The 25476-nt window shown below is 45.1% G+C and overlaps 2 protein-coding genes across 2 annotated transcripts in view; one reads left to right on the forward strand and one right to left on the reverse strand.

Annotated features, from left to right (window-relative positions):
* CS (citrate synthase) overlaps positions 1–16222 on the forward strand; it is a 27276-nt gene extending 11054 nt beyond the window's left edge. The window contains exons 2-11 of the mRNA XM_024736614.1: positions 3086–3136; positions 3749–3856; positions 4595–4660; positions 5561–5692; positions 6083–6271; positions 12677–12876; positions 13555–13684; positions 13809–13910; positions 14108–14317; positions 14629–16222. Of these exons, the coding sequence (XP_024592382.1) occupies positions 3086–3136; positions 3749–3856; positions 4595–4660; positions 5561–5692; positions 6083–6271; positions 12677–12876; positions 13555–13684; positions 13809–13910; positions 14108–14317; positions 14629–14799 (1359 nt within the window). The 3' untranslated portion in view covers positions 14800–16222. The remainder of the gene's footprint in view (positions 1–3085; positions 3137–3748; positions 3857–4594; positions 4661–5560; positions 5693–6082; positions 6272–12676; positions 12877–13554; positions 13685–13808; positions 13911–14107; positions 14318–14628) is intronic.
* A 981-nt stretch (positions 16223–17203) lies between these two features.
* Positions 17204–20432, reverse strand: COQ10A (coenzyme Q10A). The gene is made up of 5 exons (XM_024736615.1): positions 20158–20432; positions 19463–19609; positions 18504–18696; positions 18168–18269; positions 17204–17902 (listed from the first exon to the last, which is right to left on the reverse strand). Exons 1-5 carry the CDS (start codon positions 20277–20279, stop codon positions 17735–17737), a joined length of 732 nt encoding a protein of 243 aa, XP_024592383.1. The 5' UTR covers positions 20280–20432; the 3' UTR covers positions 17204–17734.
* Between the last annotated feature and the right edge of the window lie 5044 nt (positions 20433–25476).

Here is a 25476-nt window from a genome sequence, read left to right on the forward strand (position 1 = left end):
GAGGCCGCGATAGTGAGAGGCCTACACACCACGATGAAGAGTGGCCCCCGCTTGCCACAACTAGAGAAAGCCCTCGCACAGAAACGAAGACTCAACAGCCATAAATTAATTAATTTTAAAATAATAATAAAATAAATTTAAAAAAAAAGAAAAAGTATATGGAAGGCGACTTCCCTGGTGGTGCAGTGGTTAAGAATCCGCCTGCCACAAGAATATACCATGGAGAAAAGACAGCCTCTTCAATAAGTGGTGCTGGGAAAACTGGAAAAAAAAAGAATCTGCCTGCCAGTGTGGGGGACACAGGTTCAAGCCCTGCTCCGGAAGGATCCCACATGCTGCGGAGCAACTAAGCCCATGCGCCACAACTACTGAGCCTGCACTCTAGAGCCCACGTGCCACAACTACTGAGCCTGCGTGCCACAACTACTGAAGCCCATGCGCCTAGAGCCCTGCTGTGCAACAAGAGAAGCCATCACAATTAGAAACCTGCGCACCGCAACGAAGAGTAGCCCCCACTCACCCGCCACTGGAGAAAGCCCGTGCGCAGCAACGAAGTATATGGAAGGATGTGCTTATTAGGTTATATGCAAATATTACAACATTTTATATAAAGAACTTGAGCTTCCTCGGATTTTGGCTATCTGTTGGGGATAGGGGGTCCTGGAACCAATCCCCCCTTGAATACTGAGGGATGACTGTAGTTACTAGAAAAGGTGTCTCTGACCTTTTGGTGAAAGGAGGAGAAATGTAGACTTTCTCCACAGTTTGTGTGTGTGTGTGTGTGTATGTGTGTGTGTGTAATCTTTAGTTTGCATGGTGCTTCCACATCCATTGTAATTTAATCGTCACAAGGCAACCCTGTGAGAAGTGTGGTAGGTATCAGCACCATTTTATAGATGAGGACACTGGGGCTTATTTTGACAATACCATTTTATCTTCAAAATAATCTTGTGGGGACTTCCCTGGTGGTCCGGTGCTTAAGACTCCATGCTCTAATGCAGGGGGCACAGGTTCGATCCCTGGTCCACGAGCTAAGATCCCACGTGCTGCGCACAGCCAAAAAATAAAAAAGAGAGAAAAAAAATCTTGTGAAGAAAAGTCAACCTCCTTGCCTCACTCCTTACAACTTGGTAGTAGTATAACTGGTTGTCTTTTCCTTTTTTTTTAAACACTACAAGTTAGGTGTTATTTTTATTTTTGTTTATTTATTTGGCAGTGCTCGGTCTTCATTACGGTGTGCAGGCTTCTCTAGTTGCGGTACACGGGCTCAGTAGTTGTGGTGTGCAGGCTCTCTAGTTGTGGCCTGAGGTCTTAGTTGCCCTGCAGCATGTGGGATCTTAGTTCCCCAACCAGGGATCGAACCTGTGTCCCCTGCATTGGAAGGTGGATTCTGGACCACCATGGAAGTCCCTGGTTGTCTTTTTCAAAGGCAGTGTTGAACTTTCTGTTGCAACTCAGCAATCTTCATAGAAAGTTGTTTTTCTTGGGGGGGAAAATCTATCTCTAAACATAGCCTAGCTACACTATTTATATTTACAATTGCCAAGATATGGAAGCCACCTAAGTGTCCATCAAGAGATGAATGGATAAAGAAGCAGTGTTGTATATATACAATGGAATACTGCTCAGCCATAAAAAAGAGTGAAATTTTGCCATTTGCAGCAATATGGATGGAGTTGGAGTATATTATGCGAGTGAAATAAGTCAGAGAAAGACAGATACTGATCACTTATATGTGGAATCTAAAAAAGAAAACTAGTGACTATAACAAAAAAGAAAAAGACACTGATATAGAGGATAAACTATAGTGGTACAGTGTGGGGAGGGGAAAGATGGGGTAGGGGGTTAAGAGATCCAAACTAAGTATAAAATAAACTATAAGGATATATTGTACAGCACAGGGAATATAGCCAGTATTGTATAATAACTATAAATGGAATATAACCTTTAAAAATTAATCCAAAAAAAAATTGTGAATCAGGGCACTTCCCTGGTGGTCAGTGGTAAAGAATCCACCTCCAATGCAGGGGACGTGGGTTCGATCCCTGGTCAGGGAACTAAGATCCCACATGCTGTGGGGCAACTAAGCCCGCGTGCCACAACTACTGAGCTCGTGCGCCTCAACTAGAGCCCATGTGCCTCAAACTACAGAGCCCACGCACCCTGGAGCCTATGTGCCACAACTAGAGAAGAGAAAACCCGCAGGCCACAGCTAGAGAGAAGCCCGCGCACCACAACGAAGAGCTCTCACGCTACAACGGAAGATCCTGGGTGCCGCCTCTAAGACCCAGTGCAGCCAAAAATAAATAATAAATCTTTTTTTAAAAAATTGTGAATCACTATGTTGTATACCTGAAACTTATATAATGCAGTACATCAACTATACCTCAAAAGAAAAAATTCCTTTGGTACAGGTGTGTAGGTGATAAACTCTCAGCTTTTGTTTACCTGAAATGTCTTTATTTCACCCCCTTTAAGATTTCTTCCTCACCTGGGTACACAACTCTAGCTTAGTAATTATTTTCTCTCAATATTTTAAAGATAATTTACCAGTTTTCTAGTTTCCATTGCAGTTGTTGAGCAGTCTGTTGGTTGTTGCTTTGTAGATATTCTGTTTTTTCTGTGCTTTTTCCAGGAGCATATCAGGTAGTGTTGTAAAAGGCTGCTTCCACCTGTGGGCTCTCCTAGACTGGAGAGGTTGAAGTGTTGCCAAAAGGCTAGGTGCTGAAGAAACCTTACCAGCTGGGTTAAGTAATTGATCAGTTTCCTCATTTGCTTTTCTCAGAGCTATTGTCGACTAGAGTGAGATGGACTGGGTACTTTAACAACTGCCTCTCTGACATTTCTTCTGTGCCTAACAAACCCAGCCGTAGAACCCAGGTGATGGGAGAGTCTCTTCAGGGAATGCTCATGAAGCTGTTGCTTCCAGACTCGTAACTCTTTCCAGGTTGCTCGAGGCCTTTTATAGCTTTCTTATGTCAGACTGTCCTTAGAGGCTAAAATGAAGAGAGGTTGAGTCACTGTAACTCCTTTTTAATACATAGGAGGGAGGACAATTGCATAAGGTTTTGTGTTTTCTTTGCAGAATGCATCCTGTCTTGTTCTTGCTGCCCGGCATGCCAGTGCTTCTTCCACGGTAAGGTTTGGAAAAGAGGACTGAGAATCATTGAGGCAGCTTGACCCTGGGATGGGGAGGGGTGGTGGGCTACTACTCAGCCTCTCATCATTATCCTGAGTATCTCCTGGAGGTTTCCAGTTGTTATTATTGTTACAAGTATTATCACTACTACTACTTTAAGATAGCTGAAGCACTGTGGACATGATAAGGACTGTGGGGTTTTGGCTGGGAAAAGTAGCTCTGTAATGTACTTCAACAAAAGTACCATTCTCTTCAGTGACTATCTGTCCCATACAAGGAAATGTTGGAGCTTATGGTATTGGTTAGAAATTAGACTATTCTTAAGTTTATAATTTAATGGCAGTAAGTAATTCACATTATTGGGCAACCATCATCACTATTCATGGCCAAAACTTTTTCATCTTCCCGAATTGAAACTGTACCCATTAAACAACTACCCATTCCCTTCTTGCTGTGCCTAATTTTACCCTCATCTGTATACAGAAGTTGACCAGACTTCCCTGGCAGGTAGAGAAAGTCAAATTCTAAAAAGCAGTCTTAACATACCTACTTTGCAGAAATCTAATCAATATTTTGATCATCACTTAGCCTCTCTACTTCTCGTTTTAGAATTTGAAAGACATATTGGCTGATCTGATACCTAAGGAGCAGGCCAGAATTAAGACCTTCAAACAGCAACATGGCAAGACGGTGGTGGGCCAAATCACTGTGGACATGGTAAGGGTTGTAGTGTTTTGCCTGCAAAAAGTAGCTCTGTAATATGCTTCAACAAAAGTACCATCCTCCTCACTGATTGTTCAAAGCACTCTGTCCCATATAAGGAAATGTTGAAGCTTATGGCGTTTGTTAGAAATTAGACTATTCTTTTCTATAAATTTAATAGTTGAGGCTAACCTAATTCATGTATGGGAGGGATAAATGAAGTTTTTATTCTTCTTCCCAACCCCTTAGCTTTTGGGCCCAAGGCTCTCTGTCTTTGAGTTGATGCTGTGCTGATCATCCAGTTAAACCACAGCTCTAGCAGGCCTTCTAGAACAGCTTTAGGATCGTTTCGTCTTCAGTCCTAAGAGTCTAAGCAGCTCAGATGATAATTTCACAACAGTGTTTAGCCATTGGTCTCCATCTCCTTTCCCTACAGTCAATCCCATTCTTTTTACTTCGGTTGGTGGGAATGAGGGGATAAAAGTGGGCAGGAGAAAAAACAATAAGAAAAGGGAGCAGAGGCAAAAATACTAACTAAAGGTAGTGATTTCTCAACTTAAAAAAATCATTTCCAGCGTTAGCCGTCTTCCTTTCAAAGTTCCATCCTATAGTAAGTTAACTCCTCAGAAATCTTCCCCCAAATGAAGTCTTGCAAGTCAGAGAATAAATTTCCTCTCCCAGATCCCATGAAGCACTAACAAGCTCTAGCCTGAATTATTCAGACAACTGGTTACATCCTCTTCTTTTCTTTAGATGTATGGTGGCATGAGAGGCATGAAGGGATTGGTATATGAAACATCAGTTCTTGATCCTGATGAGGTAAGAGACCCTCATACCAATCACTAATAATCACTGATTTTACTGACCACTGTGCACACCATGGATTAGACCAGCAGTCCCCAACCTTTTTTTGCACCAGGGACCAGTTTTTTGGAAGACAGTTTTTCTGCGGATGGGTCAGGGGTGATGGTTTCGGGATGATTCAAGGGCATTACATTTATTGTGCACTTTATTTCTATTATTATTACATTGTAATATATAATGAAATAATTACACAACTCACCATAATGCTGACAGGAGGCGGAGCTCAGGCAGTAATGCCGGTGATGAGGAGTGGCTGTAAATACAGGTGAAGCTTCACTCGCTCGCCTGCTGCTCACCCCCTGCTGTGCAGCCTGGTTCCTAACAGGCCGTGGACCAGCACCGGGGTTCTGGGGACCTCTGGCTTAGACCACTAAGGGTGCGGAGAACAAAATAAAGCACCTACCTGTATATTTTGGAAGGTGAAAATAGGTATATATGGAATAACTGAAGAGCGAGTTTACCTTTTTAATATATCAACTAGTAAAACTAAAAGTACAAAGCAGGAGTAAGTTACCTAAAGATTTGCTCTTTAAAAGTTCTAACTTGGGCTTCCCTGATGGCGCAGTAGTTGAGAGTCCGCCTGCCGATGCAGGGGACACGGGTTCGTGCCCCGGTCCAGGAAGATCCCACATGCCGCGGAGCGGCTGGGCCCGTGAGCCATGGCCGCTGAGCCTGCGCGTCCAGAGCCTGTGCTCCGCGACGGGAGAGGCCACAACAGTGAGAGGCCCGCGTACCGCAAAAAAAAAAAAAAAAGTTCTAACTTGTTGACAGGTCTGATGAAAGTGGGATCAGTCAATTACGTGACTTTGAGGCTAACAAACTTACGAGTTGTAATCCTTACTCTTCTCCCTCAAGGGCATCCGTTTTCGAGGCTACAGTATCCCTGAATGCCAGAAAGTGCTGCCCAAGGCTAAGGGTGGGGAAGAACCCCTGCCAGAGGGATTATTTTGGCTGCTGGTAACTGGACAAATCCCAACAGAGGAACAGGTAAGCAGAAGGACACTAGCGCTTCTCATTCACCTCCTTCTTTGCCTTTTTCTAATCTCAGACACTGAATCCTGATCTGGTTATGGGTGGTAGTTTATAGAGGGGAAGGAATCAGAGCAGAGTTCTGCTGTATATGTGGACTGTATTGAATTCTCTTGGATTTTCTTTACTTAGAGGTCACTGTCTTTTTATTTTTTTTTTTTATTTTTAATTTTGGCTGCACGGCACAGCTTGCAAGATCTTATTTCCCCGGAATTGAACCTGGGCCCCCAGCAGTGAGAGTGCCGAGTCGTAACCACTAGACCGCCAGGGAATTCCCATTGTTTTTTAATTTCTCTTCTTTTTCTTTTTTCCTTGCCTAATGTTTTGAACAATGTCTCCCTTTCACAGGTATCTTGGCTCTCAGAAGAGTGGGCAAAGAGGGCAGCTCTGCCTTCCCATGTGGTCACCATGCTGGACAACTTTCCCACTAATCTACACCCCATGTCTCAGCTCAGTGCAGCCATTACAGCTCTCAACAGTGAAAGCAACTTTGCCCGAGCATATGCAGAGGGTATCAACCGAACCAAGTACTGGGAGGTAGGAAACTTTGCTGTGATGATTGATGTTTGATGGAGATCCAAAGGACTTGAGTGTGAAGGAAGAAAAAGGAATGTAGAATCCTTCGGAAAATTACTACCCTGAGTTATGCCAGAAACTCATTTAAAAGAATTTTACTGTAGGCTTGCTTTTTATCTGTCTTTGGAATTACAAAGATAAATGAAGCATGCTTTCTATCACCAAGGTTATTGATTTAGTTAGGGTGATATACACATAAAAAAGAAACTATGGGCTTCCCTGGTGGCACAGCGGTTGAGAATCCGCCTGCCAATGCAGGGGACATGGGTTCGAGTCCTGGTCCAGGAGGATCCCACATGCCACGGAGCAACTAGGCCTGTGTGCCACAACTACTGAGTTGCGCACCACAGCTGCTGAGCCTGCGTGTCACAACTACCGAGGCCCATGTGCCTAGAGCCCGTGCTCCACAACGAGAGAGGCTGCCGCAGAGAAGCCCGCACACCACAATGAAGAGTAGCCCCCGCTCGCCGCAGCTAGAGAGAGCCTGCGCACAGCAGTGAAGACCCAGTGCAGCCAAAAATAAATATAAATAAAATAAATCAATTTATTTAAAAAAAAAAAAAAAGAAACTACAGTTCAGTAATCTTGCTGGAATAGAGGTGTGTACACTGTGCTGTTGGAACATTGAAAAAGATGTGACTTAACTGCAGAGCCCCCGAGGAAGGTTTTGCAGAGTAGTCTCACTCTGGCCCCAAAGGGTCCCTTCTCCTTCTCTTCAAATAAGGAGAACCATTCATTCATTCATTCATTTATTTCTGCGTTGGGTCTTCGTTGCTGTGCACAGGGTTTCTCTAGTTGCAGTGAGCAGGGGCTACTCTTTGTTGTGGTGCACAGGCTTCTCATTGTGGTGGCTTCTCCTTGTGGAGCATGGGCTCTAGGCGCTCGGGCTTCAGTACTTGTGGCACGCAGGCTCAGTAGTTGTGGCACGTGGGCTTAGTTGCTCCACAGCATGTGGGATCTTCCCAGACCAGGGCTCACACCCGTGTCCCCTGCATTGGCAGGTGGATTCTTAACCACTGCGCCACCAGGGAAGTCCCCAGATAAGGAGAACCCTGAGAATTTGGAAGAATGGCAGCTAAGGCAACTCTGGAGGCTAGGAGGACTAATGCCAGTCAGCCACAGTTTGGACTAACCCACTCAAGATACCTGTCAGGAGTGGAAGGGTGGTTAGTATCCTGGAAGTAGGATCCAAAAAGCAAATGAGCTTTATTCTCTGAAAATGAAATGTGATCTTAATAGTTCGAACTCTGTGGTTAGAGTATGAGAACCTTGTTGGGCCTTGTCCTAGCGCATAGGACATAATTCCTTCCATCCTCTTTCCATACCGCACATACTTACAAACACTGGGTAAAGTACAATTTATCTGGCTAAGTTTACAGAAGGACATCTCATTTTCTTTTGTTTCTTATTTAGAGACAGGTAGTATAGGAACAGGAAAGTTCCTTTCTGCAAAGCAGATACACTAAAGGATTTTTGACCAGGAGAAGGTCCCCAAAGAGTTCACTATGAGGCAAGGCACAGAGTAGCATGGCCCACTGGTCTGATGAAATCTCCTTGGGGTTTTGGCAAATCCCACTTCATTGGATTGGTCAATATTTATTCAGTGCCAACTGTGTATAGAGAATTGTGTTTGCTGTTGGGGGAAAGAGGGAAAGTTTGCAATTGATACTAGTCTGGTTGGCTTTGAGGAGGAAGGTATAGGAATGATGCAAACTAAACCTATTCACAAGCATTTATAAAGTCACACATCAGCAGGTTCAGAAGGTTGTATAAACTGAATATGTTGCTTTTCATTTTCTTTTTAAAATACTGTTCAAGTAATTGTTATCTGTGTGGGTCACCATAACAGAAAAGGTTAAAATCAAGGCCAACAGTTCTTCTATTTTAAAATTTGTCTTTTAGAAATTGACCACTCAGAAGTGCCTTCTTACAGTGCTGTTGTGTTGCCTGTTGTAGAGTTCTTCATACCTTGCAATAAATACCTACAAGATATTTCCCAGGTATCCAAACATGCTGCATTGCTTCACACTGTCCTTTATTGAGTCAGGAAAATGAATCTTGTTCTTCTCTGCTTGCTATTGCCTCCATTTCAGTGTACAGCCATTGATTGGTTGTCCTGCCACCTCTTTGTGAGATATCATCTGAGGGTGGCTGTCTTGAGGTGAACATTGTATTTCAGGACCTTGCCAACCTGGAGAGTGTTTCTAAGCAATACGGATATATCTGTCAGCCTCAGGATGTGCATCTAATAAGTTCACACTGAACAAAAATTAGCACCAGTAACTGCTTTAGTGGAGCTTGGTGCTCTTTTGCTGCCATATCCTATCTCTCTCAAAGATCAGACATGCTATTTCAGTTTAGTTCTCTGTCTTGGTTAATTTAACCATGCTACTTTAGTAGAATTACATGACAGCATTCAGCTGGTTATTTCTGTTTAAAAATTTATGTTAAGGAGTATATGTGATCTAATTCTCTACTAGAATCATCAGTTCATGCTGTTTTTTACATACACCTCAAGAGGATGATCTTCCTACAACTTTCCTTCCGTAACAGTTTACATGACTTTAGATAAATAGTGTAATCTACTGAGGTGAAAAAGGTACATCTATTACTAATTGACTAATTGACTTAACTTCACTCGTGACTAGGAGATTACTCTGATGCACCAGCTGTTTAATTATGAAGTAGCCTTAAGATATTGTTGAACTGGGTAAAATCTGCAAAGTAGCTGACAGATGAGGTTTTTCTAGTAAGGCATATGAACAGTATATGTAGGTTTTGAAGCTGTTTAATCTATAATAAAATCATCATCCCAACACCTAACAACTCTTGAAAACATGCCAAATATTAGCTTAAATGTTTTATATTCATTATCTGATTTAATCATCAGAACAGCCCCATGAGGTAGATGTCACTGATGTCATTTTACTGAATGGGAAAGCTGAAGATTAGAGAAAATAAGTAGCTTGCCTAGGGTCATGCAGCTAGTAACTGGTAGACAGCAGATTGAGACTTGAGTTTGCTTCACTCTAGGGTCTCTTCACCATTAATACTGGATCTCCTCTTTTTCTGCGTCTTCTTTATAATGACTGATAGCTAACACAACATTGTAAGTCAACTATACTCCAATAAAGATTTTTTTTTTAATGACTGATAGCTAAATACTTGGTCAGAATTTCTCTAGCACTGAGATGCTGGCTCACAATGATGATTATGGTCAGTTTTGTTACCTTTATTCCAGGCAGTTGTGATGGTGTGATTTGTCTTTTTTTCTGAGGGTTTAAAGATGAAGAATGAGTTAGTACCAGTAACTAAATAGCACCTCAGTCTTAGTTTATTAAAGAAGAAATAAGGGGGCTTCCCTGGTGGCGCAGTGGTTGAGAGTCCGCCTGCCGACGCAGGGGACACGGGTTCATGCCCCGATCCGGGAAGATCCCACATGCCGCGGAGCGGCTGGGCCCGTGAGCCATGGCTGCTGAGCCTGCGCGTCCAGAGCCTGTGCTCCGCAACGGGAGAGGCCACAACAGTGAGAGGCCCGCGTACCACAAAAAAAAAAAAAAAAGAAGAAGAAGAAATAAGGAGGCATTCTCTGTCAGTGTGTTTGTTTCTTTATTTAACCTCTTGACTGTACAGCTTTACCACTACAAAAAGCAGGGTAAAGATCCCACACTGTCATACCTGGTCTGATACTTGCTGCTTTATAAACTTCATCCTCAGTGGTAGAAGTTGAAACAATCCTCTTTTTGTAGTTTCTTTATGTTGTGGTCATTCATACTTTACAAATGATTTTGAAAGTTAGTACATACTCCACAGATAACAGTTTGCCTAGCCCAGGATCTTGTTCTTGGCATTCTGCTAATGAATCCAGGTCCCTTAGAACTGCATATCCTTGATGCAGGCTTCTGGAAATAACCTACTTCCTTGGGGGATGTGAATCTGCAAGAAGGTATGGTTAATAGTATGATTATCATGTAAATAATCTCCTGAGAACTTGCAAGTGTTAGCTAAGTACTTCTTGCTTCAAGTAGCTTTTTAATTTTGGCAGTATTCTCATTGAATCTTGGTGGCATTGACAAAATTCACTGAGTGCTTGAGTAATAGATGACTTCACAGAGATTATCTCATTTAGGCTAGTTATTATAGATTTTGTTCTTTGTTCCAACAAAACTACCAAAACCTGATGACTTCTTACAGGAACATTTAGCCAGTTAGCTTGATAGGACAGCACAATGTAATGTCATTCAGCAAGTATTTTCTCCACGCTTTCAATGTACTGTGACTGAAAGTAGAAATTTTTATTGTTTTGTTTTGTGTTTTTTTTTTGGCCGCATCTCATGGCTTGCAGGATCTTTCCCAACCAGGAATTGAACCCAGGCCCTGGCAGTGAAAGCACCGAGTCCTAACCACTGGACCACCAGGGAATTCCTGAATTTTTTTGTTATTAAAAGAAAAAACTTGGGGGCTTCCCTGGTGGCGCAGTGGTTGAGAGTCCACCTGCCGATGCAGGGGACACAGGTTCGTGCTCTGGTCCGGGAAGATCACACATGCTGCAGAGCGGCTAGGCCCGTGAGCCATGGCTGCTGAGCCTGTGCGTCCAGAACCTGTGCTCCACAGCGGGAGAGGCCCGGGTACCGCAAAAAAAAAAAAAAGAAAGAAAAAACTTGGGAATTCCATGGCGGTCCACTGGTTAGCACTCCATGCTTCCCTTCCACTGCAGGGGGCACGAGTTCGATCCCTGGTCTGGGAACTAAGATCGCACAGGCCTCACAGCGTGGCCAAGAAAACCAAAAACTACTCAAACCCTGTCGCCCTCCCTAAAAGAAAATCCCTATGAGAAGATAAAATTGAGACATAAAAGTTGAGCACACTATTAACATCACAAAAAGACAACCAGATATTATATGTTTCTCTTAATAAATGAACACAGCACTGTTCATCAAAAAGTCTTGCTGGGCTTCCTTGGTTGGCGCAGTGGTTGAGAGTCCGCCTGCCGATGCAGGGGACACGGGTTCGTGCCCCAGTCCGGGAAGATCCCACATACCGTGGAGCGGCTAGGCCCGTGAGCCATGGCCGCTGGGCCTGCGCATCCAGAGTCTGTGCTCCGCAACGGGAGAGGCCACAACAGTGAGAGGAGGCCCGCGTACCGCCAAAAAAAAAGTCTTGCTGAAGAAATTGAACATGAATCTGCTCAAACCTCTAGCTCTATCAGTCTGTCGGAAATACAGTGGATAGAGGGACATGTTAAATGACATCACAGGTATATAACTAGCAAAATCTAAACTGTGGGAAATTCTACAGGACAAATGATCTGATTTTCCACAAATAAACTGCAAAGTAAAAAAAGTACAGCATAAGAGGGAACTTAAATTAATTAAAAAGACTTCAGAGACATGTCATACAATTGCAATGTGGGCTATTTTCAGTGAAACAGACAAATGAGGGGGAGCTTTACAATAAATGAATGAGGTGGGGGGGACTTGAATACTGAGTAGATAGTTAATGATATTGAAGAATTGTTAAATTCTTTTCAGTAGGATAATGGTTTTGTGATTTTGATTATGAAGGACCTTTATCTTTTAGAGATACATGCTTAAATGCTTACATGTTATATATGATATCTGGGATTCACTCAAAATAATTTGGGAGATGAGAGGGGAAAGTAAGGATATAGATGAAACAAGCATGGCCATGAGTTAATAATTATTTAAGCTAGATGATGCTTATTAGCTGAGTGGGTAACCTTGTGCCCCAGTTTTTACAAATGAAGGCTATGTTACCTTACAGGACTATTGTAAGAAAAGAAAAAAATGAAAATAATATATCTAGCACAGTACCTGTTATATAGTAAGTGCTTAAAAAATGGAAGCCTTTGTTCATAACTAACAATTGAATGCCACTGTTTGACCCTTGGCATATATGGTGAATTTTCTTTGAAAGATGGAACATAGAATTATTAAAAACCTAGTGTCGTAGCACATTCTTTGAATGCAATGTCATATAGTGGAAAAGATCATGGTTAAACATATAAGGGTTCAAAATCTGACTTTGGCATTTAACTGAATGCTCTGAGCCTCAGTTCTCCTTTTAAAATGGAGGTCATTATATACTTTGTAGAATGGGAAAAAATTGGGAATAATGTTTTAATATACATGAGATAGTTTGTATAAATCCCTTAATGCGGTGCCTGGGTCATAACAGTTATTCAGTTAAATGGTCATTGTTGTTATACTCCATTTATAATCACCCAGCATAGAATCATCAATCCAAATAGCCCAGTCCATAGAGAACAAACACCATCCCTGCCTAATTCTTCCTTGTTGATAATTCCTCTTCTTTTTTTCTCCATTTTCCTCTTCTCCCCATCAGTTGATTTATGAAGACTGTATGGATCTGATTGCAAAGCTACCTTGTGTTGCAGCAAAGATCTACCGGAATCTCTATCGAGAGGGCAGCAGTATTGGGGCCATTGATTCTAAGCTGGACTGGTCCCACAATTTCACCAACATGTTAGGCTATACTGATGCTCAGTTCACGGAGCTCATGCGCTTGTACCTCACCATCCACAGGTGAGGGAGACCCAGCAACCATAGCCACCAGGTGCCTGGATTGGTGGTGAATATTAAGAAAAACTCCTTGGGACTTCCCTGGCAGTAGTAGTTAAGACTGTGCTTCCACTGCAGGGGGGCGTGGGTTCCATCCCTGGTCGGGGAATTAAGATCCTGTATGTCATGCAGCATGCCAAAAAAACCCCAAACTCCTTAACAGGTGGTAGGCAGCAAGGAGATGGAAACACAGCGTATGGGATGGTACAAGGCAAGAACGGGGTCTGGTAAAGAAGGTCAGGAGGTCTAGAAAAATTACCATAACCATGCTAAGAGTAAGATAGTGCTTCTGGCTAGGAAAAGGTACTAGCTGCTCACATTAGACAGGTCCTTTGGCTTTCCAGGAGCTCCCTCTTCTGGCCATTGCTGTTAAAGCTGCAGTGAGAGTCAGGGAGCTTGGCACGCAGGCCAGGCATCATCAAGCAGTAACCTCCCCAGCCCTGTGGATTAGTGAACAAAGGCTGATAATAAGATTGGGACATCTCTTACAAGAGCTTATGTATAAGTGACTAACTATAGGCTGGTGTGAATCCATAGCTAGGCTAGTATGTGACAATAAGAGAACAAGGACTGTGTTTCAATAATCTGCCCCTTTTTTCTCCTTTCTCTTGGCCTTGATTCTCCTTTCTTACTTCCCCACAGTGACCATGAGGGTGGCAATGTAAGTGCCCATACCAGCCACTTGGTGGGCAGTGCCCTTTCAGACCCCTACTTGTCCTTCGCAGCAGCCATGAATGGGCTGGCAGGGCCCCTGCATGGACTGGCAAATCAGGTAAGACTGTTCTTTTTCTTCTCCTGCTCCGTGTTTTTCTTAATCCCATGCTTTGTTTCTGATCCTGGCGTTCTCTCCTGGCATATGCATTGACACTCTTTTATTCTCCAAACCTTACCCACAGGAAGTACTTGTCTGGCTGACACAACTACAGAAGGAAGTTGGCAAAGATGTGTCAGATGAGAAGTTACGAGACTATATCTGGAACACACTCAACTCAGGACGGGTAAGCAGAGATGCTTAGCAACTAGGAAAGAAGCCAAGACTCAAGTTCTATAATTTGGAAGAATGAAGGAGAAAAGAATGAGATAACTCCCTAAATTAGAGGAGATTTTTTTTCCATTTGTCTACCCTAAAGAATACAGAAAAGACAAGAATTTCTACCTGAGAATACAACTGGTTTTCCCCCCCTATCCTTTGCAGGTTGTCCCAGGCTATGGCCATGCAGTGCTAAGGAAGACTGATCCACGATATACCTGTCAACGAGAGTTTGCTCTGAAACACCTGCCTCAGGACCCCATGTTTAAGCTGGTTGCTCAGCTGTACAAGATTGTGCCCAATGTCCTCCTAGAGCAGGGCAAGGCCAAGAATCCTTGGCCCAATGTAGATGCTCATAGTGGGGTACTGCTCCAGGTGAGTCCTCCTTTCCCTGCTTTCCTCTAATTTATACCAAACCTTACTGTTCTCTGCCATGCACAAAATCAACTCCCTAGTCAGAGCAAGGACTCTCACACGTCTTTCCTTACCCTTTTGTTAAAGTTGCCTATGGTGGGGGAGGTGTGGGCTAGAGGAAAGGGATGCTTTCCTTTCAGAACCCAGTTGCTATACTTTTCCCAGTCATTTCTATTTAAGGCTAACTGGGTTAAGGTTTTTAATCAATCTGGACTTGTACATGCCACTACCTGTGGGCCTTTAACAAAACTTTTTTCTCTTTTACCTTACAGTACTATGGCATGACGGAGATGAATTACTACACAGTCCTGTTTGGGGTATCACGGGCACTGGGTGTATTAGCACAGCTCATCTGGAGCCGAGCCCTAGGCTTCCCTCTAGAGAGGCCCAAGTCCATGAGCACAGACGGTCTGATGAGGTTTGTGGACTCTAAGTCAGGGTGAAACTGAAGACTGGGAGGAAACTAGCTACCAGAAAGTGAGGGATCTTAAAGAAAAAAAAAAGTATAATTTTGTTTCAGGGGGCTTCTAAAGACTTAAGATTAAATTGTATCTGAGGCACTGATGATAAGTTTGAGGTTAAGATATTAATTAAAATTTTAAAAGATGAAAAGTAACCCCTTTTTCCCTAACCAGCTCCTTTCCCCGGCCTGGTATGAGTTGCCCATCAACTATAGGATGACCAGGACTAATGCATGTGGTACGGGTTAGGTTTACCCGTGCCCCCACCCAATCTCCAGAGTAAGATCTTTCCCTAGGTCAAAGCTGGTTGCAGAGAATCTGCAATCACTTCAGAGCTTTTGGTTCTACTCTGCCCACCCCTTAATAGGCCAGCAAACCAGGACCCTGCCCCTTCTGTTTCCATAGGAATCATGTTGGATTGTCGCCTGTACCAAGCCCCATTAACCTCTCCCACGCACACAGACACTTCCTAGCAAGACCGATTGGTTATGCTTTGGCTTTTTTTGTTTGTTTGTTTTTAATGATACCAGGTGATCATAAAGGCCATGGTATTTGTTGTGACTGGCACCCAGTGTTTGATTTTTATTTCTCTTTTTTTAAATTATCCCATTGAAATTAAGATCTGGGAGTGTTCTATTCCCTGTTACTTGAATACTCACCTCTTTCCAGATTTTCTATACCTGCTGCACCTCAAGCCAAGGTTGCTCTGGACCTTCCCCTCTTGGTCCCTACTAGAGACCTCTTTCAGCAGGTTGTATACAGCACTGTATGATACTGTGGTCTTTCCCATTATTTGGCTTTATCAGTGCTTAATATGAACTAAGCTTTTTACTTCCCTGGAACACAAGCCACTACCCTCTGACCTTTTTTCTTTCCCCTTTAATATGCTGTGGGCTATAGAACAGGGACTTGGGAATTACCAGCATGATATCTTCATGGCCTGATCCCAGGGGTACTAGCACCTCTTTCTGAACAGGGAAATGAGATTGGACATGGTCTCCTTTGAATATGAGGTACTGGGGCTGAGGGCATTAAAAATAGTAAACCTCCCTCCTCATCCCCTGCCACAAGCAAATATCCTTTTATTTATCAGGGTTCTTATCCTGCCCCTTCCCCAAGAGCTCACAGTACAGTGTTTGTTTTAGAAGCCCCATATGCACAGGTTTCCAGTGACTCAGAACGCTCTACTGCCTTTTCTTTTCAAGAAAGGATTAAAAATACACTCCTGCTGTGCCCCCTTCCTCCCTCGCAACTCCTGCCTGTGTTTGTGTGGATCCCAAATCCCCAGAACCATGCTGTTGAGATGGATAATACTGTCTGTAAACCCCTGGGTAACTGTCAAGTTATGACGCAGACTTCAGGTTGTTCTGTATAAAATGCAAAATAAATGTTTTTATTAACAATGCTTGAGTCTATTAAATAAGGCCTGGAACAATCTCTATTATGAGGTAAGGATTCTGGCTAGCAAGATCCTGGACTTAGTGGGTTATGTTATCCTGTGCATCTTTTTTATCTTGAGGTAGGTTTGGCATTCATTTACCCTAATCAGAAGACAGGTTCCCTATGAGATTTCCAAAGGAGATTGCTGTCTGTCTTCATGGTTAGAAGTCCTTGATCTTTAGCCCCTATCCTTCCTAAATTTGTCGTAAGGTACAACACTCAAGGACTGTAGCTGAGACGTCACAACTGCTTATGTGACTAATCCAAGGAAGCTGGTCCAGCCCATTGGGTGAAAGGAACGAACTATACCAAGGGCAGTTAAGGTAGAACTACTGACTCAGGATCTGATCCTCTAGAGGGCTCTGGTACTTCGTGAAATGCCAGTTCTTTGCAGCTTCCCTTAAGGATCCCCCAGAATAAGAGGTGGTCTGGAGAGCATCAGTTATATGGGAGGTCTGAGACCAGATTACTCTGTCCTGAGACTCCTGCTGCAACTGACCTTCTGGAAAAGTCTATAAATAGGCAAGGGAGTGGGTACTAGGTCCTGGCTTGTAGAATGTGCTACTATAGTTAGCAGGGACACTGTGTCCAAGAGGACTTCTTGCACCTTCACTCCCCTAGGGAAGGAAGCCATGACTTTCTACTACTCTACTATATCTACATTATTCCCCTGAGAAGCAATATATAAAAGCCAAATTCATACTGTCACAATTAATTTATTGAAATTTTATAAAAACTCAGGCCAAGTGGAAGAATAAGGTACAACCCAAGAGTATAACTGTTGAGTGCTCTTTTGTTCCTTTCCCCCTGTGGCGATGATGGGGAGAAAGCCCCTTGCTCTCCACTAGCCAGGCAGCATGGAACTATTCTTAAAGTGAGGTCATACAGATTTCAAGCTGGGGCCAGATCTCAGGCATCTCCTGAGGGGCTGAGGGCATTAAAAATAGTAAACCTCCCTCCTCATCCCCTGCCACAAGCAAATATCCTTTTATTTATCAGGGTTCTTATCCTGCCCCTTCCCCAAGAGCAGGCAAAGTTACCGACTACCCAGTAGCTCTGTGTCAGAGAAAGGAATTCAATTTATTCAATCCTAAGAAAAGTTGCTGTCTTCCCCTGGTCAGACACTAAGGCACCTTGACAAGAGCTCAGAGACAACCATACAGTCCTGATTATAATTCAGTGTGAGAAGGTTGCAGGCATCAGGCATATGGGCTCTCAAGATGAGCCTGACCCTTTCCTAAGCATACTTTCCTTTCCATACTTCCATACCACTTTCCATACTAAGCATTCCTTTCCATACTTCCCTGCCTTTTCTTTCCCCCAGCATTTCCAGCCAGCTTAGAGCCCAGTTTGAGTGGGAGAACAGTATTATGAACATAGACTCTTCTCTCAGATTGGAGCAGGAGCTAAATGAAATAAATAAGAGAATTGGGTGAGGAGGGAGAGGAGAGGTGAGGCTAGGGAACAATCCTTTGCCTCAAGTTTGGTGCACCTCATGGAACATCAGTTCACGGGGGATGGCTGTTTCTGGACCAAACTTGGTTGCTGCCCGGCGCTCGAAGGCAGTGACATTCCGTTTGACAACCTCATCAAAAAACATGGTGGCCAGCTGGGAGTGCAGCAGAGAACGAAATTCAAAGGAAATCTGGGAATGGGTAAGAAACAGAAACTCTTCAAGACCATGTTGGATAGTCCCTGGCCAGATGCAAGGATACTATTCAGTGCCTTTTCCTCCCGCTCCAGTTCATTAGATCCCCTCAAAGGCCCTGGGACTGAGTGTAAAGTACAAGTTTGATACAAGCTCAGACCTGTGAAGAGTGTCATTGACTTGTGAAATAACTGTCACAGTACTTCAGCTCAGCCCCCCACAACCCAATTGTAGCCCTGTGCTATACAGCCCCCTGACTCACCCAGAAGTCCACAGTGCAAGTTCGGGGATAGGCAGGAATACCAGGACTGAACCGCCAAATGGTCTCTAAGTGGTTGAACAGCTTGCCGTCGGTGCAAACAGCCTAGAATAGGACAATCAGGTAGTTAAACAATATTATGATGGAATTAAACCTGTATCAGGTATAGGAGGCTATAAGAAGGAATTGAAAGCCATTTTCCTCTCCTAATATTTTATTAGGGAAATATTTGGCACGTGGAGATAATTCATTACAAGGAAAGCCACAATAGCCTTTAAACATAAAAATGCCAGAGAACACAAAAAACTTCCTGATCAATCCCTCCCAGACAGGCCTCACCTTGACCATGTGAGGTTTGACCATGGAAACAGCAGAAGTATAACGTTCCACAACAGGTGGAAAGCCAACCTCCAACTGGGCCTTCAGGTGACCTTTGCGGCTGTATACCACCAAAGACTTCTTACACCAGGGCACAAACTCACGATACTCCTGGACATTGGCTACCACCTCGTACATCTCCTGCATTGAGTACCTGGGGGAAGGAATCAGAGAGAGGCCAAGGAACTGCCAGATGGGTGACGTTCCTCCTTGCCCTAGGCACCCTCCCCCCATGCCCACTAATCATGCACCTTCAGGAACTAGAGATGCCAAATAAGCCTGGATAAATGACTTTGCAAAAGCAAATGTGCAGATCTCCATGACGTTAGTGTTACCTTAAGTTTTGCAGTTTACAGAGTGCTTTTGCCTTTACTATTTTGATGCTAAGACCATCTAGGGAGAACAGAGGTCGATTTTACTGATGATTCACAAAAGGACTCAAATCCCAGCTCTACGACAGTGTGGCCCTAGGTAAATTATTACTGTCTCTGTATCTCCTCTGTGAACCATAGGTAATAGTAATTGATTCGTAAGTTTGTTGAAAGGATCAAATGAGAACATCTATGGTAAAACACCTAAGCAGCCTACCTGCTAGCAGTAGTAAGTGCTCAGTAACGTGTTAACTCATATTGTGCTCAGAGTAACTAAAGTCAGGTCAGCAGAGAAATAATATCCTGTTGTCTTATGTTATTGTCCAACTCTAGTCACGTTTCACAATGCACATGCACAGCAACCAGGAAGGGGGGAATTAAGGTTGGAAGGCTGGCAGAGGAGGATAAAGGATCAGTAATATAGCTGGGAAGCATGGGACGGCCAGGGATCTTGCCCACTATGGCTACCCTTACGTTCCAGCCTGTACATGCTTTTTGTTTGGCGAGAAAGTGAATGTGGAGGGCTGCTGGACAGGAGGGGATGCTCACCCCATGATCCTACGCTCGGAGTAAGCCTTTCGCTTGTTGGTGAAGGGGGCAGCAAAGCCCATGAAGGAACGGCTGGGAGGTAAGCCAGCCTCAGCCGCCAAGACCTGGGCAGCCCGGGGCAAGAAGAGGCTGCAGGAGATCAGAAATCTAAGGCCAAAAGGAAAGGAGAGACACGTTACGATTCTTTCCTTGTGTTCCTCAACCATTCCCAGGTGAAGGGGAAGAGGGGCGCATCCCAGAGGAAGATCGTCCAAACAAGCTTTTCGCCTAGCACCTGCTGCAGCCCGCCAGGCTCCCTTGAGCCAGGCAGTCACGAGTGCGAAAGGTCGAGGGCGGCGGAGGACAGTGCCGGGGGAGGAGTTGGGGAAAAGCGGGATGCATGTGATGTGCCAGGTGCCTTTGACTGGAGGCTACCCTACTGCTGAAAGCGAGGACTCTCAGGAAGCATCACAGTCCCCGGGACTCCGCCAAGCCCGCTGTTGGCAGGGCACCCGCGAGGGGCAAGAAGTGGTTGGGCACCCACCTCGAGGACTTTGCCTCGCGAATAACTTGCAAAAGCCTTCCCTAAAGCTCTACATTAGCCCCCAAGGTATGACCGTATCCGCCCTCCCGCCGTGCCTGCACCCAGAGCTGCAACTTCGGGGTCCTGGTCGACCCCTTTAGCTCCAGCCCCGACGTCCGCATCTCCAACTCACCTCATTGGTCCCGGCGGTCGCGGAGGGACCGGGGGCGGGGCCGGGCGCAGCGAGAGGCCGCTGCAGCCCCTGGCCGCCGCGCGCGTCCCGGCCGGGAGTCGCCGCGCGCCTGCCGAGGCCATGCGCGCTGCCCTCCCTTGCCCTCTCGGCTCTGATACCAGCTGCGCACTCCTCACTCCAGAGAAAGAGCGGAGGTTAGCGACAGCCGGGCGGGTTCAGGGCCCCCGAGCGCAGGGGCGGCGTTGGGCGGTAGCTCCTCTCCCTCTGTTCCTGCCCGGGCGGCCGGGTAGCCTAGAACTGAAGCCGCTACCGCTGCTCCCGCAGCTCCCAGTACCCCCACGTCACGCCGTTGCCATGGCTCGGAACCTGGAGAGGGGGAGAGGGAGGGGACCACGCGGCCTGTCGGGAGATGTAGTTTCACCCCTCTGGCGAGAAAGGGCGCTGGAGGGGGTGTTTGAGAAGCTGCAGAGATGGCTGCGTGGAGCGAGCTCACCAGGCAAGCTACTTGCCGAGTCTGTGGTCACGGACCTGGTACATAAGCACAGAAGCGACTTCTTGGTCATGTCAACAGCATATGCCGTTGGTCTTCTGAACGTCTGTCTTAGAGACTTTACTATATTCTGCCTTGTTTATAGTTAGAAGTTCCATTCATCTTTGTAGCACATAGTACCTAGTGCTGTGCTTTGCATCTTTGAGAAAGGAAATTAATGTTCCAAGATCTGGGCTAAGACTTCACATAGTTTTCCCTTTTAATATTTATAGAAAGAAGTCGGGGTGAGAAGAACCAGACTTACTTTTATGGTAGAGAACCATCTTTGCCTGCAAAAGTGTGCACTTGATAGAGGTGAGACCTCATGGGCAGGAACCTGAACCCAGGCAAGGAAACGTCACTACACTGCTTTCAATCATGATACAAGGAGAAAAAAAGTGCCCTTGATAAAAGTGGGAAGAACAGAAGAGAGAGAGAGAGAAGAGAGAGAAATCAGCAATCAGAGACTGGATCTAGGTGGGTACAAGAGCTCTTGAAATTCCCCCACAGTGGAGTAAAGGAAGGACGTTTTAAGAATGGTGGTGTCTGCTGCTGCATTTAAAGATGGTTCTGTTATTACAGTGCAAGCCCCTCCTCTGCTTTAGTCTTTAGAGCATAAGTCTTCAGTCATGCTCTCCACATTCAGGAAAGTTTTATCTCAGTAGTGTTGTGGGGGTTAGGGTGGGAGGATGAAGTAATTAGACTGTTGCCTTTAGGGTCTAACTGGTAGGGAAGAGAGAGATCTTGTCCAGAAACAGGGGCCTGAAAACAGATGTAAACCTTCCAACTCTTCCCACTCCTTGAGATTGGCATTCATTTGCGGAATTCCACTGGATATGGATTGATTTTTAAAGTTTGAGCCCATCTGGGGACTTCCCTGGTGGTGCCGTGGGTAAGACTCAGCTGCGCTCCTAATGCAGGGGGCCCGGGTTCAATCCCTGGTCTGGGAACTAGGTCCCACGTGCATGCTGCTACTAAGGGTCCACATGTTGCAACTAAGAAGTCTGCATGCTGCAGCTAAGACCCGGCGCAGCCAAAATAAACAAACAAATTAATAAATAAAGTGTGAGCCCATTTTATCTGGATTTCAAGGAGCAAAACCCTCCCTTGAACTCTGGTTTACATTTGACATTTTGTAAGGAAGGCATTTCAATCCTTATGTTAAATTATTTATACATGAAGTCCCAAATTGGGGAATGATCTCACTTCTTTTTCTTTTTGGCTCACGGGCCCAGCTGCTCCGCAGCATGTGGGATCTTCCCGGACCGGGGCACGAACCCGTGTTCCCTGCACCGGCAGGCGGACTCTCAATCACTGCGCCACCAGGGAAGCCCCTTTTTCTCTTTTAACATTTCTTCTTTTTCCCTCAGAACCCTCCCCCCAACAAGATACAGTATCTCCTTCCAGTTCGAAGATGATAATTGGGAGCCACTCTCAGAAGGGCACATGATCTTGAGGGACAGATTTACTCTTTCCAACCCCACTCTCTTGTCCCGCCTCTCTGACCAAGTGCTTACACATGTGAGACAGCTGCTTAGAGTGAGGAGTAAGGATCTGACCGGATAAAAGACAGAAATTAACTGGGATACATAACTAAACTGTGACCTCATTAACACTATGCCTTAACCGAGTTAACTGCTGCAGAATCTCCAAGGTACAATAGGCCTGCCAAGCCAGTTTGCTTGTTGTCCCCCCGTACTAATTAGATTAGGTAATTATTGCCATTTAAGCTTTCCCTAGTTCATTCCCTGTATTTGTGATTTGTGATCTTTTTTTTTTTTTTTACGGTACGCGGGCCTTTCACTGTTGTGGCCTCTCCCATTGCGGAGCACAGGCTCCGGACGCGCAGGCTCAGCAGCCATGGCTCACGGGCCCAGCCGCTCCGCGGCATGTGGGATCCTCCCGGACCGGGGCACGAACCCGCGTCCCCTGCATCGGCAGGCGGACTCTCAACCGCTGCGCCACCGGGGAAGCTCCAGGGAAGCCCCCATTCCCTGTATTTGAAACAACCAATTTCCTGCCATTTCCCTATCATTCTACATCGATAACTTCCTTCAAGTACTGACTCAAAACACACCTCCTCCAGGAAGACCCTCTTGACTGAACCCATCTCTCGACATTATTCTGAACACATAATGCCGCATAAAGTAGCATGAATCCTATATTCTCTAATTGTTTCATGTACATGTGTATGTTCTCCTAGGTTATAAACTCCACAAAAATAGACACTATTACTTATTTTGGCTGCACCTCGTGGCTTGTGGGCTCTTAGTTCCCGCCCTTGACAGTGAAAGCACAGAGTCCCAACCACTGGACTACCAGGGAATTCCCGACACCATTACTTCTAAGTTTCTACCTCCAAACCAGTTAGTATAGGGCTGAATACAATGGTGAATCCTCAGTAGACATTTGTTAGAAGAATGAAAACTGAGGCTTAAAGACAGGCAGGCATCTGCCTAGAGTTATCCAAATATGAATTCAGTAGTGGAATCCAGAAGGACTATTTGCATAAGAGGGCTCTGCCACCACTTCCGGCCTCCTCCTCCCCCACACCGTGCATCTCCCTGAGCCCTGGAAGTAACTGTGTTACCTATATCATATCCCTTTTTTCCCTCCTGGGAAATCCTCTTTCTGTGCTCTGAATAATATTAAAAATAACTCTTCTAGCCCTTCTTCCTCCTTCCAGCTGCCCAGAGAACCCGGCTGGCAAACTTCCTTGTTCACCTCCACTCAGGAGCCAGAACCAGGCACGTGTCCCTAGCTCAACCCCTGACTCCAATTCCGCAGGTTACCAAAAGCTATTTTGGGCATTGGAGGCCATGTGTTCCCCTTCTCCCCATCCTCTGGACCATATACTAGCTTAGCCCTTCCTGGAAGGTCCATCATACCCACTAGCCAAGTCAGCATATCCCAACACCCATATCCATCAGATCCGCAACTACCTTCAGTTTCTACTTCTTCAGCCTCATCTTCATCATCATCATCAAACATTGTGTCTGTTCCCAGGTGCTGCTCTGCTTGAGCATCCTTTTTTTTTTTTTTTCCCCATAGGAAACAAAACCAATAGGGGGCTTCCCTGGTGTTGCAGTGGTTAAGAATCTGCTTGCCGATGCAGGGGACACGGACGGGTTCGAGCCCTGGTACTGGAAGATCCCACATGCCGCGGAGCAACTAAGCCTGTGGGCCACAACTACTGAGCCTGCGCTCTAGAGCCTGCGAGCCACAACTACTGAAGCCTGCGCACCTAGAGCCTGTGCTCCACAACAAGAGAAGCCACCAAGATGAGAAGCCTGCGCACCGCAACGAAGAGTAGCCCCCGCTCTCCACAACTAGAGAAAAGCCCGCACTCAGCAATGAAGACCCCAACGCAGCCAAAAATAAATAAATTTATAAAAAACACAAAAATCAAAAAACCAATATACAGTTCTGTGTTGGAGGACTCTGGCTAACAAGGAGTTTAAAATTCCTTCTGGAACATTGGACTCCTGTATGTCAAAGATGTAAGGTGAAATGAACAACAAAGATGTGCAAGTTAAACCTGATTGTGACTACAACACAGAGAATATAGCCAGTATTTTATAATAACTATAAATGAAGTATAACCTTTAAAAATGTGAATCACTGTTGTACATCTGTAACATATAACGTTGTACATCAACTATATCTCAATTAAAAAAAGTTAAAAAACAAAACCCAAAAAGAGCAACCTGACTGTGATAGTGTAAACTAAGTATGGAAGTGATAAGGAGACCTAACAAAAGGGAAAGAACTGTTAACCAGGGAAGACTTCCTGGAAGAGGTTAAGTTTTCAGAAAAACTGTGAATTTTATTTTCAAAATGGTAAAAATTCAAAAAATTTACAGGTATATAGTGATAGGTAATTTTTCCTCTCGTTCCTTATTCCCTGTTCCCCAGTTTCTCTCTCCAAGAAAAACCACTGACACTTGTCTTGTGTGTATCTTTCCAGGGATCAAGATCCTGAAGGTAATGAGGGGCATAGATTGTCGAGAGCAAAGGAGGGGGCTTTTATACCTCTGCCTTGACAGGGGGCCATCCTGCTATGCTCTTTCCTAAATGTGTTCCTTTCTTAGAACGCATATATTGAGTTGCTGAGCTCTGAACAGGACCCTGAATCACCCTGTATAAACTGTACCAATTTTTCAATATCCACTTTTCTTCTCTCTTTTTCCCTTTTTGGGATGGGATGAACTCCATCCAGATCTTACCTGACTGGCCGCTCTCTGGCCTCTCCAATGGAGGAGGGGAAGCACCCCGACCATTTTCGGGGGAGAAACCCGATTGAGCCTTTTGAAGTGTAGCCACCCTACCACCTTAACCTGGCAATGGAGTAATTAGGGAATCAAAAAGCCCGCTTCTGTTGGCCTTGGAGCCCTCCTTCAACTGCCAGCTAGCCTGTTCTCTCTGTGGGGTTTTTCTGCAGCTAAGAGTCCTTGTTTTTTTGTTTTGTTTTTTTTCTCCGCAGCTTGGCACTTTTGCTCTTTCCTTTCTACCCAACTCTTGTCACTGCCAGTGGAGATACGCGCCTTCCCTCCCCTGGGGCTATTGCCATATATAACCCCCAGATCTCCACGCCCTGCTTCCCCAAGTCTTTGGGGATTCTGAGGTGTGTAATCGTGGACGGGAGGCGTTAGCTCGGAGGAGGCATTTTGGGCTGGGTGAGATCGGGCCAGCCGTTTGGTCCTCAGGTTGCAAGGCACCGCAGCAGGGCCGCGGCCTGAGTTGCCGCTAGGGTTTTGTGGAGAATCCCCCGGGTCGCCAGACTGGAGCGG

This window comes from Neophocaena asiaeorientalis, unplaced genomic scaffold (assembly GCF_003031525.2).
Source record: "Neophocaena asiaeorientalis asiaeorientalis breed wild unplaced genomic scaffold, Neophocaena_asiaeorientalis_V1.1 scaffold134, whole genome shotgun sequence".
NCBI classification, from domain to species: domain Eukaryota; kingdom Metazoa; phylum Chordata; class Mammalia; order Artiodactyla; family Phocoenidae; genus Neophocaena; species Neophocaena asiaeorientalis.

What these genes read in the sequence shown, in the direction of transcription:
- COQ10A (XM_024736615.1), bottom strand. Translation starts at nt 20,279, where the DNA reads ATGGCCTCGGCAGGCGCGCGGCGACTCCCGGCCGGGACGCGCGCGGCG. An exon ending in CGACCGCCGGGACCAATGAG is followed by an intron (nt 19,610 to 20,157) that starts GTGAGTTGGAGA and finishes TTTTGGCCTTAG; the next exon opens with ATTTCTGATCTCCTGCAGCC. An exon ending in TCCGAGCGTAGGATCATGGG is followed by an intron (nt 18,697 to 19,462) that starts GTGAGCATCCCC and finishes TCCTTCCCCCAG; the next exon opens with GTACTCAATGCAGGAGATGT.